At 46.3% G+C, this 23,858-nt stretch overlaps 1 protein-coding gene across 1 annotated transcript in view; it reads left to right on the forward strand.

Annotated features, from left to right (window-relative positions):
- The window catches only part of LOC134608749 (cadherin-9-like), a 338,385-nt gene extending 316,845 nt beyond the window's left edge, over window positions 1-21,540 (forward strand). The window contains exon 12 of the mRNA XM_063451835.1: window positions 20,883-21,540. Within this exon, the coding sequence (XP_063307905.1) occupies window positions 20,883-21,364 (482 nt within the window). The 3' untranslated portion in view covers window positions 21,365-21,540. The remainder of the gene's footprint in view (window positions 1-20,882) is intronic.
- The last annotated feature ends 2,318 nt before the right edge of the window (window positions 21,541-23,858 follow it).

Raw genomic sequence — 23,858 nt, forward strand, 5'->3', positions numbered from 1 at the left:
TGGGACTGATCCCCCTACATAGGGTCACTTGGCAGATATGGATTGACACCTGTCCTCAGGGACCCTGATACACACTGACACAGAGTAGAATAGGGACTGTTCCTCCTACATAGGGTCACTTGGCAGATATGGATTCACACCTGTCCTCAGGGACCCTGATACACAGACACAGAGCAGAATAGGGACTGTTCTCCTACATAGGGTCACTTGGCAGATATGGATTGACACCTGTCCTCAGGGACCCTGATACACACTGACACAGAGCAGAATAGGGACTGTTCCCCCTACATTGGGTCACTTGGCAGATATGGATTGACACCTGTCCTCAGAGACCCTGATACACACACACAGAGCAGAATAGGGACTGTTCCTCCTACATAGGGTCACTTGGCAGATATGGATTCACACCTGTCCTCGGGGACCCTGATACACACTGACACAGAGCAGAATAGGGACTGTTCCTCCTACATAGGGTCACTTGGCAGATATGGATTCACACCTGTCCTCGGGGACCCTGATACACACTGACACAGAGCAGAATAGGGACTGTTCTCCTACATAGGGTCACTTGGCAGATATGGATTGACACCTGTCCTCAGGGACCCTGATACACACTGACACAGAGCAGAATAGGGACTGTTCCCCCTACATAGGGTCACTTGGCAGATATGGATTGACACATGTCCTCAGGGACCCTGATACACACTGACACAGAGCAGAATAGGGACTGTTCCCCCTACATAGGGTCACTTGGCAGATATGGATTGACACCTGTCCTCAGAGACCCTGATACACACTGACACAGAGCAGAATAGGGACTGTATTCAGTAGGTTAGTGCCTCCGGTGTTGGGGCGAGGAGATCGGCCGTCTCCCCCCAGCTCCGTCCACCGCAGGCCGCAGCCTGCCTCCTTGTCTTCTCGGTTACGGGATGCACTCGAGTCCGGTCTCGGATGCTTCACCAGGGAGCCCCCGACATGGGTGGCGTGCCCCGGCATCGTTTCAGGCTTGAGTATTTCGAGTATATCCCAATAAGTGGCTGGTACGGCGGGAGCTCCTCCAACATGCGGCTGCTCTGTTTGCAGGTCAGGCCCCGCCCCCTCATTCATCTTAATAAAGGTGAGGTAATCTAGACTTTGTTGACCTAGGCGACTTCTCTTCTCAGTGACAATACCTCCTGCTGCACTGAAGGTCCTTTCTGACTTGACACTTGAAGCGGGGCAGGCCAGAAGTTCTATCGCAAATTGGGATAGCTAAGGCCACAGGTCAAGCCTGCACACCCAGTAGTCAAGGGGTTCATCGCTCCTCAGAGTGTCGATATCTGCAGTTACGGCAAGGTAGTCTGCTACCTGTCGGTCAAGTCGTTCTCTGAGGGTGGATCCCGAAGGGCTGTGGCAATGAGTAGGACTTAAAAAGCTCTGCATGTCCTCCATCAACAACACATCTTTAAAGCATCCTGTCCTTGCCGGCGTGGTCGTGGGAGGAGGAGGATGACTTTCACCTCTTCCCCTGTTAGATTCCCGTTGTGCTGTGACATCACCCTTATACGCTGTGTAAAGCATACTTTTTTATTTATTTTGCAAATGCTGCATCCTTTCCGACTTGTTGTAATTTGGTAACATTTCAGCCACTTTCTGCTTATACCGGGGTTCTAGTAGCGTGGACACCCAGTACAGGTCGTTCTCCTTCAGCCTTTTTATACGAGGGTCCCTCAACAGGCACAAAAGCATGAAAGACCCCATTTGCACAAGGTTGGATGCCGAGCTACTCATTACCCGTTCCTCCTCCTCAGTGATCTCAATGAAGGTATGTTCTTCCCCCCAGCCACGTACAACACCACGGGTACCAGATAGGTGACAATGAGCACCCTGGGATGCCTGCTGTGGTTGGACGCATGAGTCTACAGGCATTGCGCATGAGCATCCAGTAACGTGGCAAAAAAATTCCCAGCTCCCCAGAGGCTGTCCTAGCACCCCGGTCATACAAATATTCATTAACAGCTTTTTCTTGTTGGAGCAGGCGGTCGAACATTAGGTGCGCGAATAAACAAAAATGGGATACAGCTGAATGACTAAAAAACAAAAGAATACATAGCACATAGTGAAGTACAATAATAGCAATTGTATTTAACTCACAATGATTGCACACACGAAATAGTGTAGAGTAATGTGCCAGAGTTGAGGCAACTGACATTTAATGTGGATAAGTGCAAGATAATGCATCTTGGACGTAAAAACCCAAGGGCAGAGTACAGAATATTTGATAGACTCCTAACCTCAACATCTGAGGAAAGGGATTTAGGGGTGATTATTTCTGATGACTTAAAGGTAGGCAGACAATGTAATAGAGCAGCAGGAAATGCTAGCAGAATGCTTGGTTGTATAGGGAGAGGTATTAGCAGTAGAAAGAGGGAAGTGCTCATGCCATTGTACAGAACACTGGTGAGATCTTGGAGTACTGTACACAGTACTGGAGACCATATCTTCAGAAGGATATTGATACCTTAGAGAGAGTTCAAAGAAGGGCTACTAAACTGGTTCATGGATTGCAGGATAAAACTTACCAGGAAAGGTTAAAGGATCTTAACATGTATAGCTTGGAGGAAAGACGAGACCGGGGGGGTTATGATAGAAACATTTAAATACATAAAGGGAATCAACACAGTAAAGGAGGAGACTATATTTAAAAGAAGAAAAACTACCACAACAAGAGGACAGTCTTAAATTAGAGGGGCAAAGGTTTAAAAATAATACCAGGAAGTATTACTTTACTGAGAGGGTAGTGGATGCATGGAATAGCTTTCCATCTGAAGTGGTAGAGGTTAACACAGTAAAGGAGTTTAAGCATGCGTGGGATAAGCATAAGGCTATCCTAACTATAAGATGAGGCCAGGGACTAATGAAAGTATTTAGAAAACTGGGCAGACTAGATGGGCCGAATGGTTCTTATCTACCGTCACATTCTATGTTTCTATGTTTAAGCCCACATGGGGCTGAAGTAGCGTTCACCTTCCATGGATAGGTAACTCTGTCTTCCAAGAAATTGGAGTATGCCAGTTTGAATATAAAAAGTTTTTTATTTTTAAGGCAATAACAAGCCTTAATAAAAAGTAAATAAATAAAATTAACATTAGGAGTGTTGAATTCCAACATGTCGGGCTGTCGCAAATCAAGCGCCTCACTGGCATGTTGTTTCGCCGCTGGATATCTGCAAAGTGCGCCATGGCCGCGTAGGAACACCTGAAATGGCCACACACCTTCCTGGCCTGCTTCAGGACGTCCTGTAAGCCTGTGTACTTATGCACAAAGCGTTGTACAATCAGATTACACACATGTGCCATGCACGGCACATGTGTCAACTTGCCCAACTTCAATGCCGCCAACAAATTTGTTCCATTGTCACAAACCACTTTGCCGATATCCAGTTGCTGCGGAGTCAGCCACTTTTCCACCTGTGCGTTCAGGGCGGACAGGAGTGCTTGTCCGGTGTGACTCTCTGCTTTCAAGCAAGTCAAACCCAAGACGGCGTGACACTGCCGTATCCGGGATGTGGAATAGTACCTGGGGAGCTGGGGGGGTGCCATTGATGTGGAGCAAGACGCAGCAGCAGAAGAGGACTCAGCCGAGGAGGTTATGGAAGAGGATGGAGTAGGAGGAGTAGAGGAGGTGGCAGCAGGCCTGCCTGCAAGTCGTGGCGGTGTCACCAACTCCTCTGCAGAGCCATGCATTCCATGCTTGGCAGCCGTCAGCAGGTTTACCCAATGCGCAGTGTAGGTGATATACCCGCCCTGACCATGCTTTGCAGACCAGGTATCAGTGGTCAGATGGACCCTTGCCCCAACACTGTGCTGGGCATGGGGGTGACTTTCTGACATTGGCTTCTTATGCTCAAACATGTCCTTGACAGACACCTGACTGTGGGCAGATGAGCGGGAACTGCTCAAGGCGAGAGACGGAGTGGCGGATGGTTGAGAGGGGGCAAGGAGAACAGCAGTGGTTGACATGGCTGAAGATGCTTGACCAGGAGGAGGATGGCGGCTTTGAGTTTGTGTGCTGCTTGTACTCATGTGTTGATCCCATAGGCGTTTGTGATGTGAGATAATGTGCCTACGCAAAGCAGTTGTACCTAGGTGGGTATTGGACCTCCCACGACTCAGTTTCCTTTGGCACAGGTTGCAAATGGCATCGCTGTTGTCAGAGGCAGACACACAAAAAAAATGCCACACTGCTGAGCTCTGCAATGACGGCATTCTGGTGGTGGACACAGCATGCGTTGATTGGCGTGCTGTCGGGCTGACCCCGGGTGCCGATGCATGCTGTCTGACTATGCCACTAGCTCCTTGCGACGACCTCCCCCTGCTTCCAACTCGTCTCCTCCTCCTCCTCTCTGTCTCCCCATCTGAACTTTCCCCCTGGTCTTTTTCTTGCCGAGCGGGCACCCATGTGACATCCATGGACGCATCGTCATCATCAACCGCTTCACTTGTATCTGACAACTCAGCAAAGGAAGCAGCAGCGGGTACAACATCATCATCATCACACCGTACGTCCATGTGTGTAATGCTGCCTGCCTGAGACATATCCCTGTTATCTACATCCTCTGGCAATAATAATAATGAGCATCACTCATTTCTTCAAACGGATGTGTAAATAACTCCTCTGACATACCAAGTGAAGCGGCTGTGGTGCTAGTGTTGGTGGTGGCGGCAGGCGGGTGAGTGGTATCTTGAGAGGTGCCGAAGCTAAGCTGGAGGAGGATGGTGCATCAAGGTTCCGAGCGGAAGCTGTAGAAGATTGGGTGTCCTGTGTTAGGCAGTCAACTATGTCCTCAGAACTTTTCAAGTTCAGGGTACGTGGCCTCTGAAAACTGGGCATTTTCTAGGGCAAAAGGGAATCACAGCACCAGGACCACGATGGCCCCTGCGGGGTGGCCTGCCTCTTCCTGTCATTTTTTTTTTGATTAGTGGTACTATGCGTGCAAGCTACTGTGAGACCAGATATGAGTGGCAATGTGCACTGGCAGAGGTTGGCAGAGTACACGCTGTAGGCCTGACACCCACTTGAAGACAACTAACTGCTATTCAATCTATAACAGTGGAAAAAGTTTTTGGGTTTTAAATGCACGCTATAGTGACACCAGATATGAGTGGCAATGTGCACTTGCAGAGGTTGGCAGAGTACACACTGAAGGCCTGACACCCGCTTGAAGGACACTGACTGCTATTAGCTTACATTGAAAAACGTTTTATCTTTTTAAAGGCACGCTAAAGTGACACCAGATATGAGTGGCAAAGTGCACTTGCAGAGGTTGGCAGAGTGCACACTGAAGGCCTGACACCCGCTTTAAGGACACTGACTGCTATTAGTTTACAGTGAAAAACGTTTTTCCTTTTTAAAGGCACGCTATTGTGACACCAGATATGAGTGGCAAAGTGCACTTGCAGAGGTTGGCAGAGTACACGCTGAAGGCCTGACACCCAGAAGCTTGCAGACAACTAACTGCTATTCAATCTATTACAGTGAAAAAATGTTTTTGTTTCTAAATGCAAGCTTAAGCTATTGTGAGACCAGATATGAGTGGTGGCACTGGGCAAGTGGGCACAGTATCCACTGTGAGCCTGACACAGAAGCTGGCAGGCAGGCAACTGCAATTACATTACACAGAAGAAAAAAAAAAGCAGACTGATGTTCTAGCCCTAAAAAGGGCTTTTTGGGGTGCTGTCCTTACAGCAGAGATCAGATGAGTCCTTCAGGACTGTAATCGACACTGAATACCCTAGCCTAGCTATCGATTTCCCTATCAAATGAGCAGCAGCTACACTTTCCCTCTATCTAAGAATGCAGCTTCAGAATGAATCTAAAATGGATGCTGTACAGGAGGTGGGAGGGTCTGGAAGGGAGGGCCTGCTGCTAGTTTGCTGGAAAGTGTCTGCTGACCGTAAGGGACAGGGTAAAAGTTTACTCAATGATGACGAATAGGGGGCGGATCGAACCGCGCATGTGTTCACCTGCCGCGGCGAACGCAACACGCTATGTTCGCCAGGAACTATTCGATGGCGAACAGTTCGGTACATCACTAATAGTAATATGTATAAGGGGAGAGGTGGGAGGGATGAACCAGGCAGCATCAGCCCTGTGGTGTAGGGGGCCTGAGTTTAAATAGCCGGGTAACCCCTCCCACAACTTCAGGCTACGCCTTCCAATTTGTAGTCGGGGACAAAAGCTGTATACATGATAAGTTAGATATATGAGCAAGTTGGTTGTGGTGTGCCGAAACCGACGTATCGGGTAGGCCTCTAATAAAAGAGGGCCCACCTGTAATAGTAATATGTATAAGGGGAGAGGTGGGAGGGATGAACCCGGCAGCATCAGCCCTGTGGTGTAGGGGGCCTGAGTTTAAATTGCCGGGTAAGCCCTCCCACAACTTCAGGCTACGCCTTCCAATTTGTAGTCGGGGACAAAAGCCGTATACATGATAAGTTAGATAAATGAGCAAGTCGGTTGTGGTGTGCCGAAACCGACGTATGAGGTAGGCCTGTAATAAAAGAGGGCAAAAAGTTGAATAAGATACCTTATTACACATCTTTTCATTGCAAGATTCGTAAAGGCTTGTCCTACTCAACTCTAGCTCTGGTTGAGGTATCTAGTAATATACTGTGGATTTCCAGCGTCCTAATGATTATGCAGCCCTGATTCTGGAGGAATGTCCCGAAAAGGCATCAGGGTTGAGTTCCCGCCTAGTTAAGAGGGTTCTGAGGTACATTATGAATTTAGCTGTCGTGAGTGGTTTGCTCTGCAGTTAAATAGGGGCATATTGAGATTTGGTCCAGTGAGTGATAACCTGTAAAGATCTGACATTTTATACGCACCTTATTGTCCATAGGATCGTCCTTATGTCCCTACGTATTACATATGGTAAGAGGATGTGAACGGTTTGGTACTAGGATAGGCACTTAAGATATGGTGTTGTATTCCAGCCAGGTAAGTTTTGTAGTGTTAAGAGAGATTTTTAAAATTGTGTGGAGAGGAGTGTCACAATGGCGACTAGTGAACGAATATCGGTATTATGGTAATCGGTGGTAAACTTGTTGTAAAGGTGACATCTCTATTGTATGCTTGTGATGTATAATCAGAGAGGTCAGCTCAATACAGAAATCTGCCAAATGCCATGAGGCGAGTTAGTGCAGATTAAGCCATGGAATGTGGGTATAGCCAGCTGCTTTATTGTCAGAGAAGCACTTGACAGGTTCCCCTATCCACTGATACCTCCCCAGGCCTTGTAGGCTGACACTATGGGGTAGATTCCAAATAAATGTTGACGAGGAATGGAAAGTTTTTTTTTTTTGTTTTTTTTAAGGGTCTCAACTGGCCAGGCATCTCATAACCAAAAGTCACCAAATTGGCTGTGAAATCAGTGTGTGCGGAAGCATTGGTCCATGTAACTGGGAAATGATGAGAAATGGCGGGACTAACCTGGCCTCCTATTCCAGTGTGGTATGAACCTGAGCCATATGTGTAGGTCTGCTTACAACTAGTGCCAGAATGCAACTGTCAGTGGGAAGAAGCGGTTGGGAAATAAATATAAATAAATGTGAAGAATAATTCTCAATGTGCCCAGTAGGACTGTAGATCCATTCTCCCCCTTCCCCCCCCCCCCCCGCGTGTTCTTCAATAGGAAAGGTTCCCAGGACTCCGATGCGCTGTGCCTTCTCTGTACATGGACATGTTCTGTAGCGTATTAGTATCAAGATGAATGCCTAAGAGGGTCAGTTTGTGAAAGTGGAACCCATAGTGAGGAAAAGTGCCATCGTCTTGTGAATACTAACCAGAGCGGAGTGAGGGCGTTCTATCGCGAGGAAGTTATCTTAGATAATGGGTGACTGCAGGACATTCGCTAATATTGAGTGTTAGTCAACATAGTGTGTTAGCAAATAAGACAAACAGCTTGGGGTTACTCTTTGCTTTAAAAGTTACACGTGTGGGAAAGTCATGACAATCCCTCCATAAAATGCCACGAACATGCCCTCGGGATGGCTGAATAGGTAGAAGCTTGGAGGCAAATGTCTGTCTTGCCCACCCAAGCTCTGGTCAACCCCTTTGGCATAGTGCTGGGAGAATTACTTAGAGGAAATCAATGAGTTGAGGCTAGGGGTGGGTAATTAATATGGGTTGTCAAATACCTTCTTGTAGCGGATTGGTACCGGGCTGTCCCACGACATGTATGAGAATAAGTGTATTTGGTCATATGGCTGGTTTAATGTGTATGTACATGTATAGAAAGCATGGTATCCGGGTATAATGACAGTTAAATGTATGTAAAGAATTGTATTCCTCTAGTTGTTCGGTAGAATCATTCAAATAAAACAAGGGAATGAAACTACCGAACAACCAGACCACCCAGGAATGAGTGTGCCTCCAATTACCGTTTGCAACAATGTTGCAAACAGGTAATTGGCAATCAGTGCAGTGTGGTCTTTGTCCTCTGGGTGGCCGCCATTCGGGAAACAAACACGTGGCGGCGGCCATCTTAAACTACCGAACAGCGGTGTTTTGCCGTCGAGTGTCTGGAACTAAAATCGGACACTTGACTAGGCAAACACCGCTGAGACCTCCATACTTCCAGAAATTCGTATGGAAACTACCGAATGACCCGCCGTTCGGTAGAAAGAGCCCCATAAACAAGGGAATTCATTCAAACCCTCTCCAGGCTCTATAACACAGGCAATTCGCCTGTTTTCATTCCCTTGTTTGTGACCGACCGCAGGGCCAAAATGCATGGAACTGTTTTCGGATACTTTACCCATGCGGTCGGTCAAATCTTTGGAACCCCATATCTCACGAACCATTCATCCGAATGGGCTAATTTTTAAGTATGTTGGTCCCCCAGAATAGAGCTATCTGGGGATGTTGGATTTGTGGATGTACCCCAAGTATTTAGGGTACATCCAAAACTCGGGGAAAACTGTGTACACAATAAGGGGATTATGATGCTAGAGGAGGGGAGGAGATCTGTGGGAGGTTACTACTTAGAGATTGGATAATGTCTTAAGTGATAGAACCTCCTCCCTTGCATGGGAGAGGGCTTTATAAGGAACTGTGGAATAAAGCTTGTCAGTCTACTCCTGAAACTGTGTGTCGTCCAGTTATTGGGATTGCGATGGGGATACTGCTGTATTACTTTACCTGCTGGAAACCTTGCCTATGGACTTAACATCACCTTGTTCCTGAGCCTCACTGGAATCTCTAGTGGAGAATAGCTGTGCAAGATCGGCTCTCCGCTACATTGGTTGGCAGCGCTGGGATCCAAACTCACAGAGGAACAAGCGTAAATGGAGTACGGATGGAGATTGATTTTTCTGCGCTAAAACGCTCCACGCTAAAGGACCTCCTAGAGGCAAGGGGTATACAAGCCAGCAATAAGAAGAAAGCAGTACTTGTTACAGAACTCATGGCAGAGTACAGAATGGAGGGCGATTCAGTTCCGGCACAGAGGGAGCCGGGAGGAACACCACAAGGATCGGAATTCCAGAGGCAGGTTCAGTTCAGGCTATCCTTTTATGGGGAAAACCCCCCAACAGAAATTGTTACCAGGACAATGGCCGAGGTACAAGAATTCATCCTAAGGACACAGGCACCAGAACAAAGCTCTGCAATTAATGTGCCACAGGAAGGTAAGCCTAAAATACCATACCAGGCTTTTAAAACATATGTGGAGGCAGAGGAAGATATAGACGCTTTCCTGCAAGACTTTGAAAGACTGTGTGCACTGCATAAAATTAACGCAGAGGACTGGGTACCTATTTTGGCCGGAAGGTTAACCGGGAGGGCAGCAGAGGCATATCGGACTGTACCTAATGACGAAATAAGGAATTACAGTAAAGTGAAAGAAATTATACTCGCCAGGTATGCTATAACACCCGAGGCATACCGGCGGAGGTTCCGGGATCTAAAGAAAACAGAGAAGGACTCGCACGCAGAGTGGGCATGCCGATTACAGGGGGCAGCGCTCGGGTGGGTGCAAGCTAGCAAGGCACGTTCTATGGAGGATGTAATACAAATGTTGCTGATGGAGCAGTTCTATGAGGGAGTAACCAATGAGGTCCAGGAATGGGTAAGGGACAGAAACCCTACTTCCCTTACCGAGGCGGCTAGGAAAGCGGATGACTACCTGGATGCACGCAGGTCACAAAAACCTGCAGCTCCAAAAGCAACCTTTAAAACATTCGGGGGAAACAACTACACCCCAGCTCCACCGAGACCGCTACCACCACCTCCACCACCCGCTGCACAGCCCCGGTTCCGACAACCCACCGCTGGCCCCTGTCATCACTGCCAGAAGTGGGGACATTATAAAAGGGAATGCCCACAGCTACGGGACCGTTCCACCTGGATTCGTCCAGGCCCACCTCCACCCAGGGCGGCCGCAGCCCACCACTACCAGGACCTAGTCACCACCCCATATGGTTCCGCAGTCCCCATTACTACTGTGGAACAATGGGAGGTACTGCACGAGGCAGATCCGGTCCAGGCCAATGTGGATAATCTACGGCACCATCGACAGACGGTATATCTGAATGGTACAACAGTCCGGGGATTACGAGATTCGGGAGCCACCATCACTTTGGTACAGAGCCACCTGATTTCAGATCAGGCAAAACTGAACAAAACTGTTGCCGTCCGGGTAGCTGGGGGAGCAGTGTACCGGCTACCTACAGCAAGGGTACATTTACATTGGGGAGCGGGGGCAGGGGAAGTGGAGGTGGGGTTGATGCCACATTTACCGGCGGAGGTTTTATTGGGGAACGATCTGGGGAGGCTCACTTCTGCTTTTGAGCCCCAGTCACCCACCACAGGAGAGGTCAACCCTGTAGTCACCCGACAACAGGCCCGCACCCAGGACCACAACACACTGCCGGAGGTCCAGGTAAGCAACCCTACCCCCCCTCTAGAATGTGTCCCCTGGGCTCCACCTAATGAATTTGTAGCTGAAGTCGCAACAGACCCCACGCTTCAGGTGTATAGGGACAAGGTTGGCACGGGTTCCCCCGGGGCGGAGGGAGAGAAGTTTATCTGGGATAAACAACTTTTATACAGGGAAACAACCAAACAGATTACGGGGTTAGACCCGATAGCGAGGAGACAATTAGTGGTACCACAGCGGTACCGGGCTGAATTACTCCGGATAGCGCATGATATTCCGCTATCCGGACATCTAGGGGTTAGTCGCACCAGGTACAGACTAACCCAGAGTTTCTTCTGGCCAGGGATTAGCCAGGAAGTACGCAGATATTGCACGACTTGCGATACCTGCCAGAGAGTGGGAAAAAGGGGGGATCGCAGGAAGGCTAAACTTCACCCCTTACCCATAATAGAGGAACCTTTTAGCCGAATAGCGGTGGATCTGATAGGCCCCCTCAATAAAGTTAGCCCGTCAGGAAAACGGTATATTTTAACGGTCGTAGATTATGCCACCAGGTATCCAGAAGCAGTGGCTCTGACCAACATCCACGCTGAGACGGTCGCGGATGCCCTCATGCGGATATTCTCCCGGATGGGATTACCCAGGGAGATTATCTCGGATCAGGGTACCCAGTTTACCGCAGAATTCACCCAACACCTCTGGAGGATCTGTGGCATTAAGCCTATTATCAGCGCCCCTTACCACCCCCAGACGAACGGGCTCTGCGAACGATTCAATGGTACCTTGAAGCAGATGCTCCGAACCTTCGCAGAGACCCACAAGGACTGGGAACGATTCCTGCCGCACCTCCTATTTGCATACCGGGAGGTGCCGCAGGAATCCACAGGGTTCTCCCCGTTTGAATTATTGTTTGGAAGGAGGGTCCGAGGCCCATTGGATCTTATTAGAGAGCATTGGGAGGGAGACCGGAGCACAGATGGCACTCCCATCCTACCATATGTGTTGGCCTTTCGGGACCGCCTAGAAGCGTTGACCAAGACGGTACGGGAAAACCTTCAGGAGGCCCAGACCCGCCAGCGTACATGGTATGATCGGGGAGCCAGGGACCGTAGCTTTCAGGTCGGGCAGAAGGTACTAATTTTAAAACCTGTCCGACATGATAAGTTACAGGCCGCCTGGCAGGGCCCATATAAGGTGGTGGAGCAAAGATGCGATACCACCTATATTATCGGCCCCTGCACAGGGACTGGGGGGCGACGCATGCTCCATGTGAACATGCTGAAGCCCTACCACGAGCGTACTGAGGAGGTAACCGCCATCTGTGCCCCTAACACGGAAGAGTTTGACAGCTTACCCCTCCCCGATTTGCTGGGGGATGGGCAGCTGTCCGGAGATTTAGGGGAGGTTACGCTGGGAGATCGGCTGAGCCCACAGGAGCGGATCGAGGTACAGCAACTATTGGAAGAGAAACGCGACACGTTCTCTAATGTACCTGGATACACGCCTCTGGCAACTCACCGGGTCGAGACCCCAGGGCAACTACCCATGCGCCAGACGCCATACCGCATTCCAGAAGCGGTACGGGCAAACATGCGTAAGGAGATCGACGAAATGCTCCAACTGGGGGTGATTGAACCCTCAGACAGTCCTTGGGCATCTCCTGTAGTCCTCGTACCAAAGCGAGACGGTACGACCCGCTTCTGCGTGGACTATAGGAGATTGAACGAGAAGACTGTATCTGACGCCTATCCGATGCCCCGGATAGACGAGTTACTGGACAGAATGGCCAGGGGCCAATACCTCACCACTATTGACTTGTGTAAAGGGTATTGGCAAATCCCCCTGGCCCCAGACGCCATCCCGAAGTCGGCCTTTGTCACCCCATTTGGCTTGTACCAGTTTAAGGTCATGCCATTTGGGATGAAAAACGCCCCAGCCACCTTCCAAAGGATGGTGGATCGACTCCTAGATGGATTCCAGGACTATACATGTGCCTACCTGGACGATATTGCTATTTTTAGCAATACGTGGCAGGAACACTTAGCTCACATCGGAGCTGTACTAGATAGGATAAGGGAAGCAGGTCTGACCTTGAAGCCGGCCAAGTGTAGTATCGGCATGGCTGAGGTACAATACCTGGGACATAGAGTAGGGTGCGGTAAACAAAAACCCGAACCCGCCAAAGTAGAGGCTGTAGCCCAGTGGCCCACCCCTAGGACTAAGACCCAGGTTTTAGCGTTTCTAGGGACAGCAGGGTATTACCGGAAGTTTGTTCCCAATTATAGCGCCCTGGCCAAACCCCTCACTGACCTGACCCGTAAGAACCTTCCCCGCCAAGTAAACTGGACCCCGGAGTGTGAGCAGGCATTCCAACAATTGAAAAATGCACTGATAAATGCCCCTGTCTTGGCAGCTCCCAATCCAACTAAACGTTTTCTTGTTCACACAGACGCTTCTATGTTTGGATTGGGGGCAGTACTGAGTCAAGTCGGGGCCGATGGCGGGGAACATCCAGTGGCTTACATCAGTCGCAAACTGTTACCTCGAGAAGTAAGCTACGCCGCCATCGAAAAGGAATGCCTGGCTGTGGTGTGGGCCCTAAAGAAGCTACAACCCTATTTATATGGACAGCCCTTTTCCTTGCTCACGGATCACAACCCGTTAGTCTGGCTGAACCGGGTGGCTGGAGACAACGCCAGGCTGCTGCGCTGGAGTTTGGCGCTACAGCCTTTTGACTTTAATATCCAGTACCGGCCGGGTAAGCAGAATGGAAATGCTGACGGGTTGTCAAGACAAACTGACTTAGAGAAATGATCCGTGAGCCCCCGGACATCCCCAAGCCGATCCGTGTTGGATCAGACTGTGTATGCCGGCTTGTGGGCAAGGGGGAGCAGTGTAGCGGATTGGTACCGGGCTGTCCCACGACATGTATGAGAATAAGTGTATTTGGTCATATGGCTGGTTTAATGTGTATGTACATGTATAGAAAGCATGGTATCCGGGTATAATGACAGTTAAATGTATGTAAAGAATTGTATTCCTCTAGTTGTTCGGTAGAATCATTCAAATAAAACAAGGGAATGAAACTACCGAACAACCAGACCACCCAGGAATGAGTGTGCCTCCAATTACCGTTTGCAACAATGTTGCAAACAGGTAATTGGCAATCAGTGCAGTGTGGTCTTTGTCCTCTGGGTGGCCGCCATTCGGGAAACAAACACGTGGCGGCGGCCATCTTAAACTACCGAACAGCGGTGTTTTGCCGTCGAGTGTCTGGAACTAAAATCGGACACTTGACTAGGCAAACACCGCTGAGACCTCCATACTTCCAGAAATTCGTATGGAAACTACCGAATGACCCGCCGTTCGGTAGAAAGAGCCCCATAAACAAGGGAATTCATTCAAACCCTCTCCAGGCTCTATAACACAGGCAATTCGCCTGTTTTCATTCCCTTGTTTGTGACCGACCGCAGGGCCAAAATGCATGGAACTGTTTTCGGATACTTTACCCATGCGGTCGGTCAAATCTTTGGAACCCCATATCTCACGAACCATTCATCCGAATGGGCTAATTTTTAAGTATGTTGGTCCCCCAGAATAGAGCTATCTGGGGATGTTGGATTTGTGGATGTACCCCAAGTATTTAGGGTACATCCAAAACTCGGGGAAAACTGTGTACACAATAAGGGGATTATGATGCTAGAGGAGGGGAGGAGATCTGTGGGAGGTTACTACTTAGAGATTGGATAATGTCTTAAGTGATAGAACCTCCTCCCTTGCATGGGAGAGGGCTTTATAAGGAACTGTGGAATAAAGCTTGTCAGTCTACTCCTGAAACTGTGTGTCGTCCAGTTATTGGGATTGCGATGGGGATACTGCTGTATTACTTTACCTGCTGGAAACCTTGCCTATGGACTTAACATCACCTTGTTCCTGAGCCTCACTGGAATCTCTAGTGGAGAATAGCTGTGCAAGATCGGCTCTCCGCTACACTTCTTAAGCAACGTGATTGTGTTGCGGGATCTATTAATGCGGACTGAAGGTTCTGACACTTGTGAATACCGGACAGGAGTGTGACCAGACCTGTGTGGAACTGGTGTGTGAAAACCTTGATGTAGAAGTCGACTGAGTGATGGAAAGGGTGTGCTTAGAGGTAAAACTCCAGGTTGTCGATGCAAACCTTCTCTATGGTGAGGAGAAATAGAGCCACTTACATCACGAAAGTCTGAAGGCTAGGATGAATTCTGGGATAGTGAGCTTCTGATTGAGTCTGGGATTCTGGTGTATAGAAAGGCGTACAGATCATCGTAGTAGTAAGACTTGTACTGTAAGACTTCGTGGGAGGCAATCACTAAGGAGACAAAAATGAACCTTTCCAGATGTCTTTGCGTATGGTCAGGGACACAAAGTATGAGGGAGTAATAATGTAAACCGATGTGCTAGGGGCGGGATTTGAAAGGATAACATAACCATAAGAGGGATTTGGGAGTCCTGTGGCTGGGATGTGCGTCAGTGTCTGTGGAGATTCCAGTCTCTGTAGTCCATCGTTGATGTTATGTATGGAGGCAAGTAGAGTGGATATCAAGTGTTTGACTTCATGTGATTTGGCCTTGTGGGCAGGGGCCACTGAAAGGTGTGGCAAGAACGTTGGCCTCTCGGGGACTGTAAAAAGAGTCAATATAAGAGGCCATGCTGGGTGAGGCCCTAACTTGTAACCTGGAGAGGTGGATGTGAGGCGTTAGCTATGTGTTGGGCCGAGGGGCGTATACCTCCATATGCGGATGAAGATGGGTGTTGGCCTCACGGAATTGATAATGATGAGGCTAGTTACTGGCATAGCTGGGAACCAGGCCGCCAGTTGTCATACCGGATCCGTGAATGGGACGGGTGATGGGTAGTAGTGAGGTGGGTAAACATACCTGCTTGGGGTAGAATGTGGTTTCCTTGCCAGAGGAATGAGATATTGGAGAACCTAAAGTGAAATGTTGGTGGGAGGCAAGTTGGAACTGGAATTGGGCTTGACTTACTGTGAACGAAATACGGGGTGGTTGTTCTTGAGGCTGGTCTATGAATAGGTAACCTGAGGACATAGTTGTTAGAATCCTGACCCTACGATGGTGGGTACAAGATTCATAGGACATAAATAAAATATCCCTATAAGTGAGTAGGGTGAGGATCCTAGCCCACTACCAGAGACCATGGGTAGTGTTTATCAATACTACGACAATAATGGGGGATAGGCAGAGTCATGAGTGAGCGCTAATTGGTCCTGTGACTTCTGTAGCTAAAATACATATAGGGGGATATGAAATACCAAGCTATGAGGGCAGTTTTGAGCTATCCCGGTAGAACTTAGAATATTTAATTATGGTCGTGCCAGCATGTGTGGGGAATTAAGGATCCCCGGGCGTGGGCTTGTGTACGGCCTGGCGGAGGAATTGCATGCCAGCGTTGGCTGATGTAACATAGAACAGTTAGAGTGGAGTTGCTGTAGGTTTGGTGATACTATGCCTGAATAGCAAGGGTCGGTTAGGATGATGAACTTGCTTGAGTAGAATATAGCAGCAATTAGTAAATAACCTTTTGCATAATACGTGATTATTTTGACGTAGAGTCAGGGGGAACAAATTATGGTATGGTAAAGCCTGGTACACTAGGGTTTGTCCCAGGGAACATGACGATACATATACTGAACATAGGAGTGTGGCGTGTTACAAAAAGGTTTAGCGAATAGGTGGTCGTCCGCCAAATAAGTAATGTACCTATCATGGGAGCAAGTATACAGATTGGCCATAACACATGGTAACAAATGTGAACGTGATGACTGCCTCAGAACAGTACAAAGTCCATGAGTGATAAAATAAGACATATGCGATATGTGATGACAATGCAATATACGTAGTGAATATTAAACGCTTACCAGAGTTAAATTAGTAATGGGAAACTGACAATATCCATGCACAATCGTAAATAATAACAAGAAACATAGCAAACATAACCGAACTACAGGGGGCATGTAAGGATAACTAGTAGCAGGCTAAATACTTTCAAAAAAGAACCTGGACATTCATGTATCAGGGAACAGTGTAAAACTAACAAATTGGTATTAGGATTGTGGTGGCCGTTAGATGGAAGCATGTAACTGAGATAGACTGGAGATTAGTTCGGTAGAAATTTGACGAAAAGAAACTAGCGAATAGGAATGGAACAAAGAGCAGGCAGGAGTAGGTGAACTGACTAAGTCCTGAACGGAAAAAAGTCCAGAATGGACGGTATGTAAGAACGTAAATGTGTGAACAATTGTGTGTTCATGGATTTGGCCCCAGGGCCGGCGCCACCTGTAAGGCGACCTAGGCAGCCGCCTAGGGTGCACCTTAGCAGGGGGCGCCGGATCCCTGTGTCCGGAGTCCCCACTGCGGCTCCTCATGCTGCGCCGCCTAAGTGCTTTAGCAAGCCCCAGGCGACGCAGCACTGCTGTGTGGAGGGCGGCCGGGTTTGAGTGACCGGCAGGAGGGAGGCGCAGAGCGATATGTAACGGATCCACTGGCACCCCGACTGGGTACCTCCGTTGAAAGATGCTCCTAGCGCTTCCAGAGGACTCCAAGCACTCCACCAGACACCATAAGCACCGCAGGCTGCAGCTATCTCCCTTCAGAACGAAGCAGGAACAAGCTCTTACCAGAGCTCAGTGATTATAGCAAGGGAATATGCCTAGCATAGCAATCCCTTGTAGCAGATTCCCCCAATAAGACACAGGACTCAAGTTGAGGGTAAAACAGGAACTGAGGACTGGGACACCCAGTCTGGCTTTTATTACAAACAAGTACATACAGGACACTCCCAGGGGGAGGATGAAATTAACCAATCACAGGGATGTACCTCCCACACATTTCCTCCCCTTAGATTAACAGTTAAACCAATTATTACATACAATAAAAATACAGTTTTTACACACACACTGTAACTTTAAAACCATACATTCAATTTCAATAAAAGTTGCATATCCAGACTCAGCATACATCAAACATAAACACTTCCAAAAATCAGCCAAATCCCTCCAGTGGATCAAAAGTTAGCTGGAAGTCCTTTATGACCGACCGCAAGCACAATTTCCTGCCCAAAACAGTTCCATAGATTTGGGCTGTGCGGTCGGTCAATTTCATGCCGAAAAAACGACTAAGTCCCATTTCGAACGGGACTTAGTCTCTGGAGCTGCAAGTTCCGTATGGGAGAAGGTAAGGGTCAGCGGTGTTCGGCAGAATGTGTAGCCGATTTTAGTTCCACAGAATCTTTAGCATACACCGCTGACCGCATTCGAGGAACCCAAGATGGCCGCCGCCACGTGCAATTAACCGGCAGTAACCTCACAGCCTGGGAGGTAAATTGCCTGCACTCTTTAGCTTCTGGGTGGTCTGCCTGTGTGGTACTTGGTTCAGTAAGCCCTATTTACTGAACCAAGTGGGGGAAAGCCAGAGGCAAGTTATTTTACCGGTCTGGGGACATAGTCTTAAAGGGGCATTGTTCAGCAAAGTCACAATATGTCCCCAGACGGTTCTTAAAGGGCCATACACACCAATAAAAGTCCATACGTTTTCAGGGGCCATAGTCTTAAAGGGTATTGTTACCCAAAGTCTCAATAGGTCCCCAGACAGTTCTTAAAGGGCCAGCAGCAGTGCAATAAAATACCATTCACTGTACTTAAAGGGCCAGCAGTCGCACGATAAAATACAATATGCCCCAAATATGTCCAGGGGCCATAGTCGCAGGGCAGGAGGCTAGCAACCAGGCTTCTCCAGTTCACAGTGGCGAAGTTGGTTTCGCCACACGATCCCTCCTGCCGAACTCTTAATGTAGCGTGGCCGGGCGGCGCGGAACGCGGGACAGGAACCTCTGTTTCCTGTACCCGGCCGCCGGCGTAATGACAGGAAGTGCTCACTGAGTGAGCACTTCCCTTCAGTCTGCCGTGGCCGGGTACAGGAAACAGAAGTTCCTGTCCCACGTTCCGCACCGCCCGGCCATGCTACATAGGCAGATAGGAGGGTAAGGACCATTGGGGGGGGGTAAGGACCAAGGAGGGGGGTGTAAGGACCATGAAGGGGGGGTAAGGACCATGAAGGGAGGGGGGGTAAGGACCATGAAGGGGGGTAAGGACCATGAAGGGGGACTGCAGAGGGACAGGGGGCTAAGGGAGAGCACTAAGGGACAGAAGGGGAGAACACGGAGGGACAGGAGGGAAGGGGAAATCAATAACTGACAGGAGGGGAGAGCACTATGACATTTTATTTTTAAAAAATAAAGAGCTGCTCCCCTCTCAGTCCCTATCCTACCTCACAAACCCTCTCTTTTACACTACACACATACATAATGCATCCCCCCACACACACACACAGAAACATACAATGCATTCCAACTCACACACAGACACACCCGAAACACACAATGCATCCCTTACGTTCACACAAACACTCATTCTCTTACACACAGAAACAAAATGCATCTCTTACACAATCAATGCACCCCTTACAGACACACACTGCATTCAATTACATACACAGAAACACACCTTGCACCCCTTACACACACACACAGAAACATACAATGCATTCCTTACGCGCAAACACACACTGCATCCCCTATAAACACACTACATCCCTTACACAAATTGGTATCCCTATACACTACATTCCATAAGAACACACACACATTGCATCCAGTCGACAAGAACACATAAAACATCCCCTACACACATACACTCCACTTCCTGTGAGATAACTCATGGGTGGGCCATGTAGGTATTTATGGGTGGGCATTGTAGGCATACTCATGGTCAAGCCCTGGGGGCCCAGACCTTGAGCTGTGTAATGGGCCCTGTTCGTTAATTGTTGTCTCCAGAGAGCCTCTTCTACACCAGACCTGTGGAGCCAGACTGAGCCCATCATCAGCCTCTTGTCCTCATCTGTTTGGCCCGTACAGGCAGAATCACGGTTCGTGGATTTGACTGGTACAGGAAACAAACGACTATGCAGCTGGAAAGTACCCAGACTTGGTGGACACGGGGGTTTGGTCCAGGAAAAGACCCTGGAAGCCGGTGAGGGGTCTCAAAGCGCCGGCGGGAACGAACAGCCAGTCTGGAGAGGAGGTGAGTAGTCTCTGACCGCATGTGCCTGGAACAGTGTGATGGGAGTTGTTGGAGCAGGGAGAACTTGGTCCAATCGGCTTGGGAGTCTTTGACCGCATGTGGCTGGAACAGCGTGATGGGAGTTGTTGGAGCAGGGAGAACTTGGTCCGATCATCGTGGGAGTCTCTGACCGCATGTGGCTGGAACAGCGTGATGGGAGTTGTTGGAGCAGGGAGAACTTAGACCAATCGACGTGGGAGTCTCTGACCGCATGTGGCTGGAACAGCAGGATTGGAGTTGTTGGAGCAGGGAAAAACTTGGTCCGATCGGCGTGGGAGCCACAGTAGGCCCAGACCAGCTAGTTTGGATTTTTCGGCAGTCTGTGTTGATGACCTTTGAACCGGAAGTAGAAATGAACCAGGCAGCATCAGCCATGTGGTGTAGGGGGCCTGAGTTCAAATAGCTGGGTAACCCCTCCCACAACTTCAGGCTATGCCTTCCAATATATATATTGTTAATGGTTCACATACCTCAGTCATATTTATATTTAATTATCTACTATATTAAAATATTTACAATATGGATATTATCTTTCTTTAACATTTCAAATATTTTATTTATTTTCTTATAGGTCTTGCTTTATTTTGTATTTTTAACTAGTTATTAAATTCTATTACATTCTAGGTGAAAGACAACCAATGTAAATATTAGATTACATTGACTTTCAATTAATTTATGGTACTATTATTGGTCTAATAATACAAGATAAATAATGAATGCATACATATATTTATCCATGCATATTTGTATATTATATTGAATATGATTCTTTTTTTCTTTTTTAAGCTTTAGTGTTCCTTTTTACGGCATTAAAAAGACAAAGGAAAAAGGCATCCTTAATGATTTCAAAAGATGATGTGCGTGATAATGTTGTGACATACAATGATGAAGGAGGGGGAGAAGAAGATACCCATGCATTTGACATTGGTACTTTAAGGAATCCAGAAGCAAGAGAAGAGAATAGATTTAGAAGAGATATTATTCCTGACACCATATTTCAAATAAGAAGAACAATTCCTCTTTTGGAAAATATAAACATACATGATTTTATTCAGAGAAGAATAAATGACAATGATGTAGATACAACTGCTCCACCATATGATTCTCTTGCGACATATGCATATGAAGGTAATAATTCTGTTGCAGAGTCATTAAGCTCTTTGGAATCAATTGATGTTGATGACAATCATGATTATCATTGTCTTACTGACTGGGGACCTCAATTTAAAAAACTTGCAGATATGTATGGTGGAGAAGAAAGTGACTGAGTACATATTTTAAAGATACGTACAATTTGTAGCCAGAATAAACAAATATAAATTAAGCATACCTCCCAACAGTATGTACTGTAGCTGTATAGTTGATTTGTTAATAAAGTTAATTTAATTTGTGATAACAATATGATGCAACCTTATGTTCATTTTATATGAACACGTGCTTAAAGAACCATTCGGCCCATCTAGTCTGCCCAATTTTCTAAATACTTGTATTAGTCCCTGGCCTTATTTTATAGTTAGGATAGCCTTATGCCTATCCCACGCATGCTTAAACTCCTTTACTGTGTTTACCTCTACCTCTTCAGCTGGAAGGCTATTCCATGCATCCACTACCCTCTCAGTAAAGAAATACTTCCTGATATTATTTGTAAACCTTTCTCTCTAATTTAAGACTATGTCCTCTTGTTGTGGTAGTTTTTCTTCTTTTAAATATAGTCTCTCCTTCATTGTGTGTATTCCCTTTATGTATTTAAATGTTTCTAGCATATCCCACTGTCTAGTCTTTCCTCCAAGCTATACATGTTAAGTTCCTTTAAACTTTCCTTGTAAGTTTTATTCTACAATCCATGAACCAGTTTAGTAGCCCTTCTCTGAACTCTCTCTAAAGTATTATATATTTTTGGAGAAACAGTGTCCAGTACTGCATACAATACTCTAAGTGAGGTCTCACCAGTGTTCTGTACAATGGCATGAGCACTTCCCTCTTTCTACTGCTAATACCTCTCCCTATACAACCAGGCATTCTGCTAGCATTTCCTGCTGCTGTATTACATTGTCTGCCTACCTTTAAGTCATCTGAAATCATTACCCCTAAATCCATTTTCTCAGATGTTGAGGTTAGGACTCTATCAAATATTCTGTACTCTGCCCTTGGGTTTTTACGTCCAAGATGCATTATCTTTCACTTATCCACATCAAATGTCAGTTGCCACCACTCTGACCATTTTTCTAGTTTACCTAAACCATTTGCCATTTGGCTTATCCCTCCAGGAACATCAACCCTGTTACATATTTTTGTATCATCAGCAAATTATGTACAATATCAATATTAAAGATGGTAAAAATATGTTTGTGCCTTTACCAAAATATTTTCTCTTTTGTTGTTCTGTCCCCATTTAAATTGATAAAAGTATGCATCTAAATTAAATTAAAAACATAAAAATACAAAAAAGATTGTAAAAAACGTAAATATTATTTACTGCATTATTTATTAATCTTGAATGTCTGTGCATCTATGCTATTTTTTATATATGTAAATTTATATTTTTGTAATTTTATGAAATAAAAGTATTATTTAAAAAAAAATGTGGGTTTTTGTTTCAGTGACATTCAGAGAGACAATACATAGCATTACGATAAGAATATGTTTTCATGTTTAGTCATTCATCTTAAAGAAATATGTTTAAAATATAGAAAATGTTGAAAACTATAGGCTTTTTGCAAATTTGGCTCAAAAAGCACATGTTAATACTTTGGGTAATGGGTTGCCATAGAAACCAATGAAATTAAGAAATATGAATCTTATTTAAAAGTGCAACATTGGCATCTGTCATATTTTTAAACTACTTTGCTGATTTCAGCAAAGAAAACTAGAATGTATTTTGGCAAAAGTAAAATAATTTTTGTAGAGAATTAAGTATAGTAAATCAAATTGTAATAGAACTGAAAGTAGTCTCTAATTGCTGTGTATTCATGTTTTTTATGATCATAATATATTGATACAAATGTAAAACTTGTATTGCATTTGCAACATTATTTACATTCTAAGTCTATTTTGATTGCTTTTGATCTACTAAAAATGAAAGAGCTTCAGAAATGAATACCCATATGTTCAAAATTATTTTATAAATTAAAGAATTGTGTTTTTTGGGGGGCTAATATTATAGTTAAAAACAAGGTGCCAAACTAATAATGTTTTCCTTCATTGATAAACTATAAAAACTATCTGGCTACTTAATGTACTTACATTACTTGTCATACACAGTCTTTTAAAAGTATAGATTAGAAAATAATTTCCCAACGTGCATAATTAAATTATTTCAGATTTTAAACCAGCATTTTCTACACATAAATATATTACATAGTAAAACAAAATATTAACTAACAGCCACAGTAAAGTGAATGTATCCAGACTTTGTTAACTACACCCCTCTCTTTCTACCCCAGAGTTTATCAGCCTTTTTAGCAGAGGTGCCCCTGTATGTCTGAAAAAATAACCAAACAACCCTTATCAATTCTGATAGAATTAGTTCTCCTCCACCTTATATATCCCACATCTCCCTTCAGTCTCATCCTTCTTTTTTGCCTCTCTGGTTTCTCATTCTAGTTAATACCAGATGGAATTGCAAAAAATTTAAAACTAACATACTGCACTTAAATAATTATACTCAGACACTAAAACATAAAAAGTGTTCCCTAATATGTTACAACATAGAAGCTTTGTACCCTATTTTAGTGCTCAGAGGGTTAATTCAATAAAGTTTTT

This window comes from Pelobates fuscus, chromosome 4 (assembly GCF_036172605.1).
Source record: "Pelobates fuscus isolate aPelFus1 chromosome 4, aPelFus1.pri, whole genome shotgun sequence".
Lineage (NCBI taxonomy): Eukaryota > Metazoa > Chordata > Amphibia > Anura > Pelobatidae > Pelobates > Pelobates fuscus.